This window comes from Vicugna pacos, chromosome 9, assembly GCF_048564905.1.
Source record: "Vicugna pacos chromosome 9, VicPac4, whole genome shotgun sequence".
Classification (NCBI taxonomy): Eukaryota; Metazoa; Chordata; class Mammalia; order Artiodactyla; family Camelidae; genus Vicugna; species Vicugna pacos.
In genome coordinates, this window is record NC_132995.1 from 40,685,525 (window position 1) to 40,698,108 (window position 12,584).

The following is a 12,584-nucleotide window of genomic DNA, read 5'->3' on the forward strand; positions in this document are numbered from 1 at the left end:
GGTAGGATGGAATTGGGCCTGGGCCTTGAAAGTTGAGAATCACTGGGTTTCATGGGGATGAGAAGGAAACAGGAAATGGCTAGTGCAAATAACACCAAAAATGAGCTAACAGTTACCTAGCATTTACTCTGTGCTTGGTGCTGAGTGAAGTGTTTCACACGCAATAACCTGTTGACATCTCACAACCTTGTGAGATAAGTGCTGTTAATATATCAAATGAAGCACCCAAGGCCCAGAAGCACTAAATAACTTGTCAATTCAGTAATTGGTGGGGCTGGGATTCAAAGTCAGATGTGAAAGTCCAAAGTCCACCACACTATGTGCACCAAGAGCTGAGGGATGGCTTGTGTGAGGGAAAGGAATGTGTGTGAACCCCTGAATGTCAAACTAAAGGTCTGGATGGTGATCCCCAAGGGGGACCATGTGCTGAGCAGTGCTGTAGAAAGAATGGCCTAACATATTTGTGGCGGATGATGGAGAGTCTACTGGGAAGATGGGAATCCTGTGCCCCCAGAAGCTCTACAGTGGTGGGGTAGGGGGGCCGCAGCAAAAGTGAGGAAAGCCTAGAAAAAGAAAGAGTCTACCAAATTGCCAGTTGGTAATCAATGGCGTTCACCTTCAGATTTAAGCAAATAAAGATCTTCCTCCAGTCCCAGTCCATCCACAAAACTCCCATTAAATACCAACCGTGTACCAGGCCCTGCCCTGCTTCTCCTCCTTTTGCTACAGTGAATTCAATCAGGTTGCTGGCAAGTTTCTACAATCCAGCACCTTAAAGTGCTCTCCTCTCCTTCCCGACCTCCACTCTCATAAGGGAGGTGAGTGACTTTTCTTCCACATTTATGTTAAAACCATAGAGTTCACAACCGTATTTTAACTTAAGTTTTTAAGTTTAAAGGTATTTATTTTCACAATACTGGTCTATTCTGCAAAATACACACTGTTTTTTTTTTAATTGAGCTCACTTTTAACCTTAGTAGTTTATGATGAGAAAATGTTCTCCCAAAAGTGAATCCTGTGGCTGTCTTCCCCCTTCAGCTACCAACCAGGATGCTAGCAGTACCTCTGTTCAGGATATCACATAGAGGTCAGGGATGGGAACTCACAGCCCAGCCACTGTGACCTTCACTACAACCTCTGGGAGGGAGAGGAGAGAAAGCAAAGACTGGAACCAGGGACATGTTTAATTCTGTAAATTTGATGCTGTGCCTCAGGGAGTCAATCCCACTTTAGAACTGTGTATCCTGAAAAGAAAGGGGAACTCAGCTTCTTACCATTCTTGCACTAAAAAAAACCCCTGTCCCAACAGGCATCCTCATCGGAGGGGAGGGGGGAAAATATTGCCAAAAACATGTGAACTCTCAGACATTCAGGGCCACTCCCTTGATCTCCCAACCACTGCCTTCAGGAGGCTACTCAGCCAGTGGTTCCGCGATGGGAGGAAACTCTCGCTAAACTGGCTCAGCAATTCCCCAGAAAGACTCACTCTGCAGACCAACGCAATGATCCTAAAGGTCTTCGTGTATGTGTTGGGAAGAAAAGCAGGGCACGTTTCCGCTTAGCTTCCCTAAGCGTTGCCACGGGACAGCTGTCTAGCTAAGTCAGGGTAAAGAGGCTTGTAGGAGCACATCTCGCACCAACCAACCACTCCCGAGAGACCCTCTCTACCGCCGGAATAAAGCGGGACTACACCGCGGGAATAACGCAGGAAGAAGCAGCAGAGGCGAACCACTGCGGTTCTTAAAGACTTGTTTGTGTTTAGGCCCACTCGGAGCCCCATCTGGAGGTCGATCCCCTTCCGGCGCGCCCGCCATCAGCCCCCGGATTCCAAGCGAGGCCTCTCAGGCCCGGATCTGGCTCCCCGACCTCTCAGGACCTTAGAGAACCCCCAGCTTCCCCTCCCAGACCTCGGAACCTTCAGGCCCGGGCCGACCTCCTTGTCGGCCTTTCGAGGCCCGGCAGCCTGGCCCCGCGGCTCACCCTCGAGCGTCTCGCACTGCACCAGGTTGAGGTAGTCCGCCTGGGTGAGCACCCCAGCCTTCAGGCCGCGCACCAGTCCCTCCAAGTAGCCATTGTCCACGTTGAAGTAAAGCTCCGGGAAGAAGGACATGGCTGCGACGGGAGCAGCGGGACCAGAGGACCCCGACCCGCCGGCACGCAGCGCAACTCGAAGATCAGCTGATACGGCGACCGCAGCGGGCTGTCAAGCGCATCAGGTGACGCGCAAGCGCCTCACGTGATCACAAAGGGGCGGGACTCTGAGCAGCGCCCGACTTCCGGGTTGTTTCGCGCGGAAGAGTTGCGCAGGTGCGGACTGAGGACAGCCCTCTGGCGCCTGCGCGCCGTGTGGAGGAGTGCCCCCTTGAGCCCTATGAGGGAGCGGCTTGGAGTGTGCGAGGCTGGTCGCGTGGTGGCGCCTATGGCCACGGGAATTCAATTGGGCCTTCTCTTCTAGATTTCCAGAATTTGGAGCACCTGGTACTGTGGGGTGTCAGAGGAGTAAAGGGTGTGGGTGGTGCTTATTATGCTTGGAAATATTCCAGAGTGTTGAGTCAGCCTTCCTCTGAGGGGAACTGAAGTCCTATGAGGAGCGGGCTTCGCTGGGGATCCCACGTCGAGTTAACCCCAAGCAGGCCCTGGAACCTAATGCTTACTAGCCAGGCAGAAGCTACAGCTCCTACGCCGTGCTGAGCTCCCCTTTCCCCGCATTTATTATACGAAATTCTCAAGAGCTGAAGCGTGGCCCTCCTCTGCTTCCCTCAACAGCGCCTAGCACTTTAAGAGCAGTCCTGTAAGTGACTCATGATGGGATAGCGCAGGCCCTGGGATAGGGGTGTGTGTGTGGTTTCTTGGCTTGGCGGTAACTGCCCCTGCCTTGACCTCCCTCCGACAGCCACGTTCGAAATAACGCCACAACCCTGGGGTTGGTCCCATCCTTTATTCACGCCCCCCGTCCCAGCCCTGACCCCGACGACGGCCAGCTAGGTTCGGCTGCAGGGGTTGGTGGTAGTACCCAGCTTGCGGCAGTAGCAGAAGGCATTGAAGAAACGGCAGTAGCACGTGGCACATGGGTCACAGCATGATACCTGGTGTCCCAGACAGGACTCATGCAGCCTTACACAGCGACGTGGGGAGCGCGTCTTGCGTCCTTCCGGATCTAGCACCTACAGGGATTGGGGAGCATGGGCCTCCAAAGGCAGGTTCAGGGTCCTGCCCCTATCCAGGTGGGATGACAGTTGAACACTGGGAGAGGTGGTCTGCAATGTTACCCCAGGTAAGGGGATCACGAAGTAGAGAAAGAGTATGATGCCTGATGCCTCCACCCAAGGCTTGTGGCCTCACCCCTTTCCCTGATCAGTTACCTCTGCCAAGGCCTTGGCCTCAGCCTCCTGCAGCAGGGCCTCTTCTGCCTGTTCTGCATTTGTTCTCTTCAGCGGGGGCTGCAGGCCCAGGCCTGGGACAGATGATATGAGAGCAGAATCTCCCATGCACACAACACCCACCTCCCAAACCTGGGATTGGGCAGCGGGAAAGAGGGCTTATGCCAGGCAGGGTAGTTTGTGGCCAGAGGGTGTCCAGGCCCCACCCAGACCCACCCCTGCCCACACTGACCTTGGAACTCTAGGAACAAGGCTTGTTCAGGCCTTCCGATGCCCTCCAGAGGAGCCAAGCCCATCTGGGCCCCCGGCATGACAGGCATAGCCAGCAGCAGGGCACAGCTCAGCAGCACTGTGGTCACCATGGCCTGGCTCAGCAGGAAGACCCACCACTTAGTCCCTCCTCATCCTTGGAGCACCCTCTAGGTGCCCTATGCCAGAGAGAAGCCCCCCTCGAGAGGAGGAGTCTCTGCCCAACCTGAGGACTTACCTCTGCTTGCTGGATCCTTGCCCCACGAGTTCTTGGCCACCCCATGCCCTGGATTTATATGGCAGGGTCTAATGAAGGGCCCACACGTCACTGCTCCCTGCAGCCAAGGCATGAGGGGCCCTCCCTGGAGGATGGGGGCACAGTTCAGGCCTCTTTCACTGGAATCTGGGCTTTTGGATGCTTTCCAAGAGGGGTACCCTTCTCCAATTTTGGGTAAGGTCTCCAGGAGCCACTCAAAGTTTGGTAATAAAATAGGGGGTTCCCAGAGCCCCCAGATTTCTGCAGGACAGGGACCCGGGGAATGGTTAGGCTGGAAGCATCAGCAGTAACAAAGCAGGCAGCCCTGAAAGCTTAATTTAATTTGTGGCCCCGGAGATGCTCACTCATATCCTACGTGCTATGTTGTTTCCTTTGCTTCCAGGAACTTGGATCAAGGGCATTGAAGAGGGTGATGGGCCAGTGACCAGAGTGAGGTGGGGGTGGGGTACAGATCTAGACTCTTGGGTTTGGGGGGGAGACACGGTGGGGTGAAGCCCATCTAACCAAAAGCAGGCCTTTTTGCCTCCATCCATAGCCCTACCTCCCCTCTCCTTTCTTCCTCCAGGCTCCTCCAAGACCCCCACCACTGCTCCTGCCCCTACACCCTTTTCCTCCTGGGGTTCCTGGAAGCCAAGGTGACAGAACGGACTGTTCCCTGGGTGGGCGAGCAGCTTCAAAGTAAAAAGCTTTCAGGCTGCCTGCCTCATTAGTGCTAATGACTGCTCCTTTCCGCTCTGTGTTGTCAGGCCAGTGCCCACGCCTAGTTCCATCAGCAAAGTGGGACTGCCCTTTGTAGAGATGGTAGGACACACAGGACCCCACCTGTGCCTGCCTTTCCTCACCCCACTGGAGGGCCCTTTATCACACATTTGCCAACCTGGGAAAGGGATGCAGGCTGAATCAGCTTCCAGGACTCAATGTACAAACTTAGCTGGCACAAAGCAGCAGGAGGAGGATAAGAGGCTTTGGGATTTGCAGCCTAGGTTCACACAGGCTATTCTGACCAAAGTGAAGCCTAAGTAAGTCCTCCCAGCAGCGGGTGGAAACCACAGGTTGTCACCTGGCAGCCTTTGCCCTGATGTCAGCACCAGCAATCGGTCTTGGTGTGTGAGTTGCGTGGGGAGGGGCCCTCTGCAGAGGGTTCATCCACGGATGGGCACTGATGTCTGTGATCAGTCTGGGATCAGGCTGGCACTGGGGTCACTTGTGGTTGGCTCAGGGTAACAGTCCTAGAAGTTCAGAAGTTCATCTACTACTGCCCGGGAGAGGAGGTAGGAGAGTAAGGAAAAGGATCTCTGAGGAGGTGATCCCCGGATAATTCAGCAAAGGGCCAGGCCTCATTTCTCTCCTAAGAATGGTACTGACATTGACCTTGCTCTTCCAGAGGCTATAGCTGGGCCCAGTGGCCCTCTTCAGGGCCACTCTTCTCAGAGTGGTACAGGGTAAGGGTATCAGGCACCCAGGTGTGCCCCTCTCTCAGTTGGGCCACTTGGAGCTCAGGAAGGGCAATACATCAAATATACCTGAGGTACTTTTCCCCTGACCCCATCCTTGGAGATTCTGGATGAAGAGATTGTGATAGGGAACAGGGACTGCTTGTGGATCTTGGAGGTGAGGTGGGGGCTCTGAGCACTTGGCTGAACCTCGTCACCACTCATGCTAAGACCAGCTTTTCAAATTGAGGTTGGGGGGGTGCTCCTTCCAGCTGGATGCTCCTCCCAGCCAGGCCCTCAGCATCTTTGCTCATCTACAGAAAGAAGGTGTGTGAACGCGAGTGTATCAGCCCCATGAACAGCGATAGATGAGGGCTCATAGGGGCAGCCCAGTCTTGATCAGATCCAATAAGGGAGACAAGAAACTCAACCATCAAAACACAGTGGAATGGCAGTGGGGGTATAACTTAGTAGTAGACTGCATGCTTATTATGCACAAGATCCTAGGTTCAAGCCTCAGTACCTTTAAAATAAAAATAAATACATAAATAAACAAGAATAAATAAATAAGAATAAACAAATAAACCTAATTACCCCCCCAAAAAACAAACAACAACAGCAACAATAAAAACAATGGAATGACTAGGGAAAAAGAAAACGTCAAATCAGATATTTGATGACATTAAGGAATAATTGTTAACTTTTTAAATTGTGATAATGGTATTGTTGGTCATGATTTTTCTTAAAGCATTCTTATCTTTTAGAGAAATATAATGAAGTATTTACTGATAAAATGATATTAAGTCTGGGATTTGCTTCAAAATAATCCAAGGTAGGGGGGATAGCAGGAGGTGACATGGTTGAAACAGAATTGTTCCTGATTGTTGGTTGGTGATTGTTGAAGCTGGGTGATGGGTACATGGGCTTCATTATCCTATTACTGCTACTCTTGTACATATTTAAAATTTTCCACAATAAAAATTAAAAACAAAAGAGATTTTCTTAAACGCAGTGGGATAAGGGCTTTGATACAAGAATGCCAGCTGGTGAAGGTAACACCTCTTCCCCATGCTATAAGGGGGCTCGGCCCAGAGACACAACTTCCCCTTGGGCCTTGCTCTAATTCCCTCTTTCTCTCCCCTGACAGGCCTCCCCCCTCAGTGCTGGAAGTAGGCCCTTTATTGGGATCCCCAGAACACCTGGTCTGTGGCTGGAGTGCTCAGATGAAACTTCGCAAAAGGCCCACAGAAGACAAATAGGCCCAGCCAAACTGATTCATAGGATGTGACTTGCAATCAGGACCCATGGGCCCCTCCAAGGTGGCAAAGGCCATCCTAAACTCCAATTCCAGCTTCTTCTGAAGACATCTACAACCTGCAATGTCCAAATCTTCAGACATCCAGAGAGGTAGCCAATCCCTCCTCCTGTCTGGCAGCTCCTACTTTTCTGGGTGAAATCATCTGTTTCTGAAGGTGTTACAGCACCCTCTCTTCTGCCTCAGGATGAGTCCATACCCTCAACATGTCGAAAGCAGGAAATTAGCCCCCACACTCACAGGAAACCCACACAAAGTGGTGGGGAGCTTGTTCCATTCCAGGAGATGAGAGGACCCCTGTGTATAACACAGTTTTTTAGGAAGTGCAATTTGAGTCCTCAGCAACCTTCCACAGAGGCATGGCACTGTTGGACTAGGGAGGGGGTACCTGGGAAGTCCCCTGAATTGTTCCTAAACCACCCCCCGGTAGAAAGGAGCAAGCCAACTCTGTGAGGATGTTCAGTGGCTCAGCTAGAGCCCAAGGAACAAAGGTGTCTGTACAACAGGAACCACTGGACTGTCTGGAAGTGCTTCTCAACCCAGAAACTGCTCTTTCTAGTAAAGACCCAGGAGCTCTCCAGCCTGATTGCCCCTGCCACTCAGATTCTGTGCAGGTGAGAACAGAGGCTGCAGGAACTCTGGATATAGGCAAGGAGATGCTGCCTGGAGTGCTGGGCACAGGGGTGAGTCGGTGCCTGGCTTGACAGGTTCAAGGTGAGCCCAAGGTCAGCTCAAGAAAGCAGAGAGAGCTGCAGCTGCCCCAGAGTTGTCTGGACTTGCTCCTTTCTGTTTTTACCCCTCCTCATCCCCTATGCCTCCAGCTGCAAAGAAGGACTAGGAGGTGGGAGGTATGGGTTCTGGGAGGGGATTGAGTCCTGTTGGGAGCAGTCATCTGGGGCATTGTATGGAAAGGACAACTTTCCAGCTTAAATGAGTCCCCCTGGGGCACAGCTCTCACCCAGGCACCAAGCCCTTGCCTGGTATGAGAAGAAGAGCTCAAAGGTTGCCCGCCCCCCACCCCTGCCAGCAGCCTCACTGGTCACTTTCCACTTTTGCCCCTGTCAGCCCTGCATAAACTGTCTGCACAAGGCCCTGGGTAGGGGTCCTCCTTCCCAACTTTGGCCAAAGCCATACTGCCTCATCCCTTTTCCTGCTACAAATTTATCCAGTGCCCTATAGCAAGACTCCTATTCCATACATTTAACTCTCAGTAGAACATTGAACTAAACATTATCATCACCGTTTTACAGATCAGAAAGCTTTAAGTGACTTCACTTTGATCACTCAGCTAAAAAGGGGCTGGCCTGCTTTCCTCCCTTCCTTCCATGGCCCAGGGTATGTTTTAGAGCTGGAGAAGAGGGATAGTAAGTATGCTCTGTGTTTGTGTGTCTGTGTGTCTGTGTGTGTGTCACACACATGTGTGTCTGTGTGTCTGTGTGTGTGTCACACACATGCATGCACTCCAGAGCAGGGCTCAGCCCTAAGGTGTCTCCCCACACACCCACTGTCTATGGGAACCATTCACCTACCCACAGAGCTCCCAGGGGATGCAGAGACAAAAGCAGGCAGCTACTCCACCCACCCTCAGCTCAGCCCCCAGGAGACTGTGGGCTCAGCTGGCTGCCAGAGCTGTGCTGAGTGTCCTTATGCTCTTGGACACATTTCCAAATAATCCATGAATCCAAGGAGAAATCACAAAGGAAACTAGAAAATGTTTCGAACTGAATGATAATTAAGTACAATATATCAAAGGTTACAGATGCAGCTAAAGCAATTCATATTTAAGTGGGTATATTAGAAAAGAAGAATGGTTAAAAATTAATCACATAAGCTTCTTTAAGTGGGGGAAAGATATTTTCAATAAATAATGTTGGAGCAAGTGACTCTTTGTTTTACCTGTCCCTTACAGCCTTCACAAAAATTAATTTGAGATGGATCATAAACATAGTTGTGAGGGTAAAACAATAAAGCTTCTAGAAAAAAACATAGAATATCTTCATAACCTTGGACTAGGCAAAGGTTTCTTAAACAAAGCAGAAAGTACTAACCATCAAAGGGTGATAAATTAGATATCATTAAGGCTAAGAATTTCCGATCATTAACTGAATATAATTAAGAAAGTGAAAAGATAAGCCACAAACTGGGAAAAGAACATTGCAATAATAGACCCAAAAAAGGATTCATGCAGAACATATAAAGAATTCCATAATTGTTGAGGAAAAAGGATTTGAACAGATCCTTCACAAAAGAGAATTTCCAAATGGCCAAGAAACACATGGAGAGGTTCTCAATATCACTAGAGAAATTTAATTTGTAGAGAAATGTGAATTAAAATTGCAATGAGATATTACTACATGCTGACTAGATTGGCTAAAATTTAAAAGAGTGCTGTTGAGGATAAGAAGTAACTAGAACTGGTAAGAGGTAAATAAGAAAGCTGTGGTTCAGCACAGGGAATATGACCAATGTTTTACAATAACTCTAAGTGGAGAATAATCTATAAAAATACTGAATCACTATGTCATACACCTGAAACTAATGCAATATTGTAAATCAACTGTGCTTTAATTTTTAAAATCTGTAAGCCACTTCTGACCTATGAGAATATAAACCCTCTGTAACAAAAACTGAACTCTTGACAAATATGTTATTATAGGTTGCAGGTTGAGTTTTCTGAGCATGAAGATAGCTGCTAGGAAAGCTTGAGGAGGACATGCATGAATACTAATTTCCCTAGCCAGTGTTGCTGGTCTACATAAATACTACGATCTGCATTCATATATTTTCAAAATACCATTAGAATTCACTGTGTCCACAACCTTTTAATTAATGTTAGTAGTGCTCTTAATACCTTAATTCAAAGAATGAGCAGAATCACTGTTGGGTAACTATATCTCCAAGACCAAACTTTCTCAAGTATATTCCATTAAAAAAAACCTCAGAGGGAGAGGATGTTACACATATTTTTGCTTTTATTTAATCAGAATTGAGGAAATTATACCTTTTTATTAAGCTAAATTGGTAGTTAAATTTTTGTATTAAATTTATTTGTTAACCACAAACTATATTATGAAATAGTATTTTGTTTCATATTTAATGGCATTTGTTTGACATAGTAAGATATAATATTTGTAAGACTGCATCTGATATGAATTACTTTTCTGCCTACACTCTTTAGGAAAAATTGTGAAAGCTACAATATTGATAATTCCTTCTCCTTAAGATCATCTTCACACAATGCTGCATTACAAATGTCTTTACTAAGGGCAGACAAAATGAAAAAAAAAGAAAAAAAACTGTAGTATTTACTATAACAACTATACCTGACCTTCCACCCAGCAAGCTTACTCTTTGGTACAAATCCAAAAGAAATGGGTGCAATGTCTCTTAAAAGACATGTGAATAGAGTGTTCTTAGCAACTTTATTCATAATAACTAAAAACTGGAAATAATCCACATATCCATCAATAGGAAAATGGATGAATAATGCTGTGTTCATACAACTGGAAACTACACAACAATAAAAAAATGAATGAACTCCTTTAAAATTGTATAAAATTTTAAAAATTAATGAACAGCTGTACACAACAGCATAGATGAATCTCGCAGCCGTAATGTTGAACAAAAGATGCCAGCCACAGAAGAGTGAATATGGTATGATTCCATTCATATGGTGTTCAAAACCAGGCAAAACCATAATAAATGGTGATAAATCTCTGAATAGTGGTTAACTCTGGGGGCATTATTGACGGAAGGAGAGGAACAGGGAAGACTTCAGCAATGCTGGAAATGTTTATATTTTGTCTAGGCAGTGGTTTCCTCTTCAGTGTGGGTTCGTTCTTCCCTGACTTTGGACTTTGGCATGATTCTTCTCCATACTTGAGCATCGCTCATTGCACCTGTTCTCAGAGCAACTCATATTATTCGAAAAGAGTTCTTCAGACCAAAAATCACCCCTTTGAGATGGTGGCAGTGGGTATCAGGAGAAATAAGGTCCCTATTGTCCGAGTCAGTGGCCTTGAAAATAGTCATTTCTTCAGCTTGCTGTCCTTATGTGTGTTTGTGTTGTCTCCTCGGATACTTGTTTTCTTCCCTGTCCCTGGGAGTTGTCTTCAAGCTATTGACTTCTGGAATTTGCAGATTTCATAATGTCGTATGACTTTCTGTGTGTGTGTGTCTGTAGGTTATTTTTCCAGGGGAAAATGCAATAATTTCTCAAAATCCATATGAATGTGAAGAAAAGCATTATGTTACTGGTGGTTGTTGTTTTTTATATAGTGCAAAATAAAAATAGTAAAAAGAAAAAAAATGGTATCCATGAGATGGTATCAGTTGTAATGAACAGAAAGCTGATTCAAACTGTCTTAAATATAAAAAAATAACTTATTGGCTGATATAACCAAAAAATCCAGAAATAGAACTGATTTCAGACGAAGTTTGATACACTATCTCTTGATCTTATAAGGACTTGATGTGGTAGACACAGCTGGTTGCCTTCCTAATACCCGTTACCCCTTCTGCTGAAATGAAACTCACATTTGTTTGGGGCAGTGCCTAGTTAAACAGACTAACTTTCTTAGATTCCCTAACAGATCCTGGTGTACCTGGGATATGTTGTGACCCATGAGACTTAAGTTGAGGGCTTTGGGGGAAGTTTTGCTTCCTTGGCACAGGTGCCTCCCTTTTCCGCTGTTTTTGCCTTTGACTTCCTGCCCAGACTGTGAATATAAATGCTTAGAGCTGTAGCAGCCAACTTGTGACCATGAGGCAATGAGGCAACAACCTTGAGGAGGGACTAGCTTGCTAAAGATGGCAGACAAGAGAAGTAGCCCATGCGTTTGTGGCACTGTAAAGCAGTTGCACCGCCCCTGGTCTGCCTACCTCCTGATAACTTATTACATGAGACAAACATGAAACAAATATTAGTTTAAGCTACTGTTAGATTTTTCTCTTACTTGCAACTAACCACATTCCCAACTGATATCTTCAATTTCTTTACATCTCTTGTGTACATTTTTTTTGTAGTAAATGCTTCATGCTAAGGCTAATTTCCCTTGTGGACATAGACTGGCTTCCAGTAGTCTCTGAAGCCTCTTTCTTCCTCGCTTACACCCTATAGGAGAGAGTCACCTTTGTCCCAGAATTCCTTGATCCTGATTCTGAAAATCCTGCTGGCATCTAGTGCTGAAGTCTGTGGCAAGAGAATTCATAGTGAGTTCCTCCAATCTGGGTGGGGCCTGATGGTCCTCCCTCTATCTTAGCTGAGCCCTTACAGGCTGTGAGCATCCTTGAAATCAGCCTGTGACTTCCACAAAAGTCCTCTGCTGTGGCCTTGGGGGTAGAGTATCACATGGGACAGCATCTTCTGCCAGAGTCAGGCTCAAAAATATGCCCTTGGAAGCCCATTTTGGCTTTTGGCTTGAACAGGTGCTGACTTTGGGCAAATTCGCAACCCAGAAAAAATGATTTGGAGTGTGAGATCTCATTCTCCCTCAGCACAGCTTTGAAAGTCACGTGTTCAAGGTATTTTGCTGCTAAGATAGCAGTCGGGCTGTATTTGAATGGTCCAGAGGGCATCTGGGTATCATCACAGTCTTGTCTGAGGTCACAAAGCTTATAAGTGGTGAAGCAGAGAGTCAAACTGAGAAGCTTAACACCCTATCAGCCACCCCCCCCAAACCATGATGCCAAGACATAATGACACTTGGGATCATAATTTTTTTTAACTCAGACCCACTTTGATTGCATCATAAGCACACAGGAATATTTTTTTTCCTTTTTTCTGTTTTAATTTTGATGGGGAGGTAATTAGGTTTTTATTTATTTATTTTCATGAAGGTACTGAGGATTGAACCCAGGACCTCGTGCATGCTAAGCACGTGCTCTACCACTGAGCTATATCCTCCCCCCAGGAATATTCTTCAGTTCCA

At 47.1% G+C, this 12,584-nt stretch overlaps 2 protein-coding genes and 1 long non-coding RNA gene across 4 annotated transcripts in view; 1 reads left to right on the forward strand and 2 right to left on the reverse strand.

Annotated features, from left to right (window-relative positions):
• ATP6V0D1 (ATPase H+ transporting V0 subunit d1) overlaps positions 1-2,220 on the reverse strand; it is a 38,664-nt gene extending 36,444 nt beyond the window's left edge. Inside the window, exon 1 of the mRNA XM_006203693.4 lies at positions 1,981-2,220. Within this exon, the coding sequence (XP_006203755.1) occupies positions 1,981-2,110 (130 nt within the window). The 5' untranslated portion in view covers positions 2,111-2,220. The remainder of the gene's footprint in view (positions 1-1,980) is intronic.
• A 113-nt stretch (positions 2,221-2,333) lies between these two features.
• LOC140698490 (uncharacterized) lies at positions 2,334-8,502 on the forward strand. 2 transcript variants are annotated; one of them, XR_012076291.1, is made up of 4 exons: positions 2,334-2,478; positions 6,487-6,746; positions 7,161-7,268; positions 7,905-8,502. It is a non-coding gene; the product is annotated as an uncharacterized lncRNA (long non-coding RNA). The 2 variants fall into 2 exon arrangements; XR_012076290.1 differs by having other exon boundaries at positions 6,487-7,268.
• AGRP (agouti related neuropeptide) lies at positions 2,982-3,745 on the reverse strand. Its single transcript, XM_006203694.3, has 3 exons — positions 3,613-3,745; positions 3,363-3,454; positions 2,982-3,164 (listed from the first exon to the last, which is right to left on the reverse strand). Exons 1-3 carry the CDS (start codon positions 3,740-3,742, stop codon positions 2,982-2,984), a joined length of 405 nt encoding a protein of 134 aa, XP_006203756.3. The 5' UTR covers positions 3,743-3,745.
• Positions 8,503-12,584: the final 4,082 nt, after the last annotated feature.

What these genes read in the sequence shown, in the direction of transcription:
- AGRP (XM_006203694.3), bottom strand. Translation starts at nt 3,742, where the DNA reads ATGGTGACCACAGTGCTGCTGAGCTGTGCCCTGCTGCTGGCTATGCCT. An exon ending in CTTGTTCCTAGAGTTCCAAG is followed by an intron (nt 3,455 to 3,612) that starts GTCAGTGTGGGC and finishes CATCTGTCCCAG; the next exon opens with GCCTGGGCCTGCAGCCCCCG. An exon ending in AGGCCAAGGCCTTGGCAGAG is followed by an intron (nt 3,165 to 3,362) that starts GTAACTGATCAG and finishes CAATCCCTGTAG; the next exon opens with GTGCTAGATCCGGAAGGACG.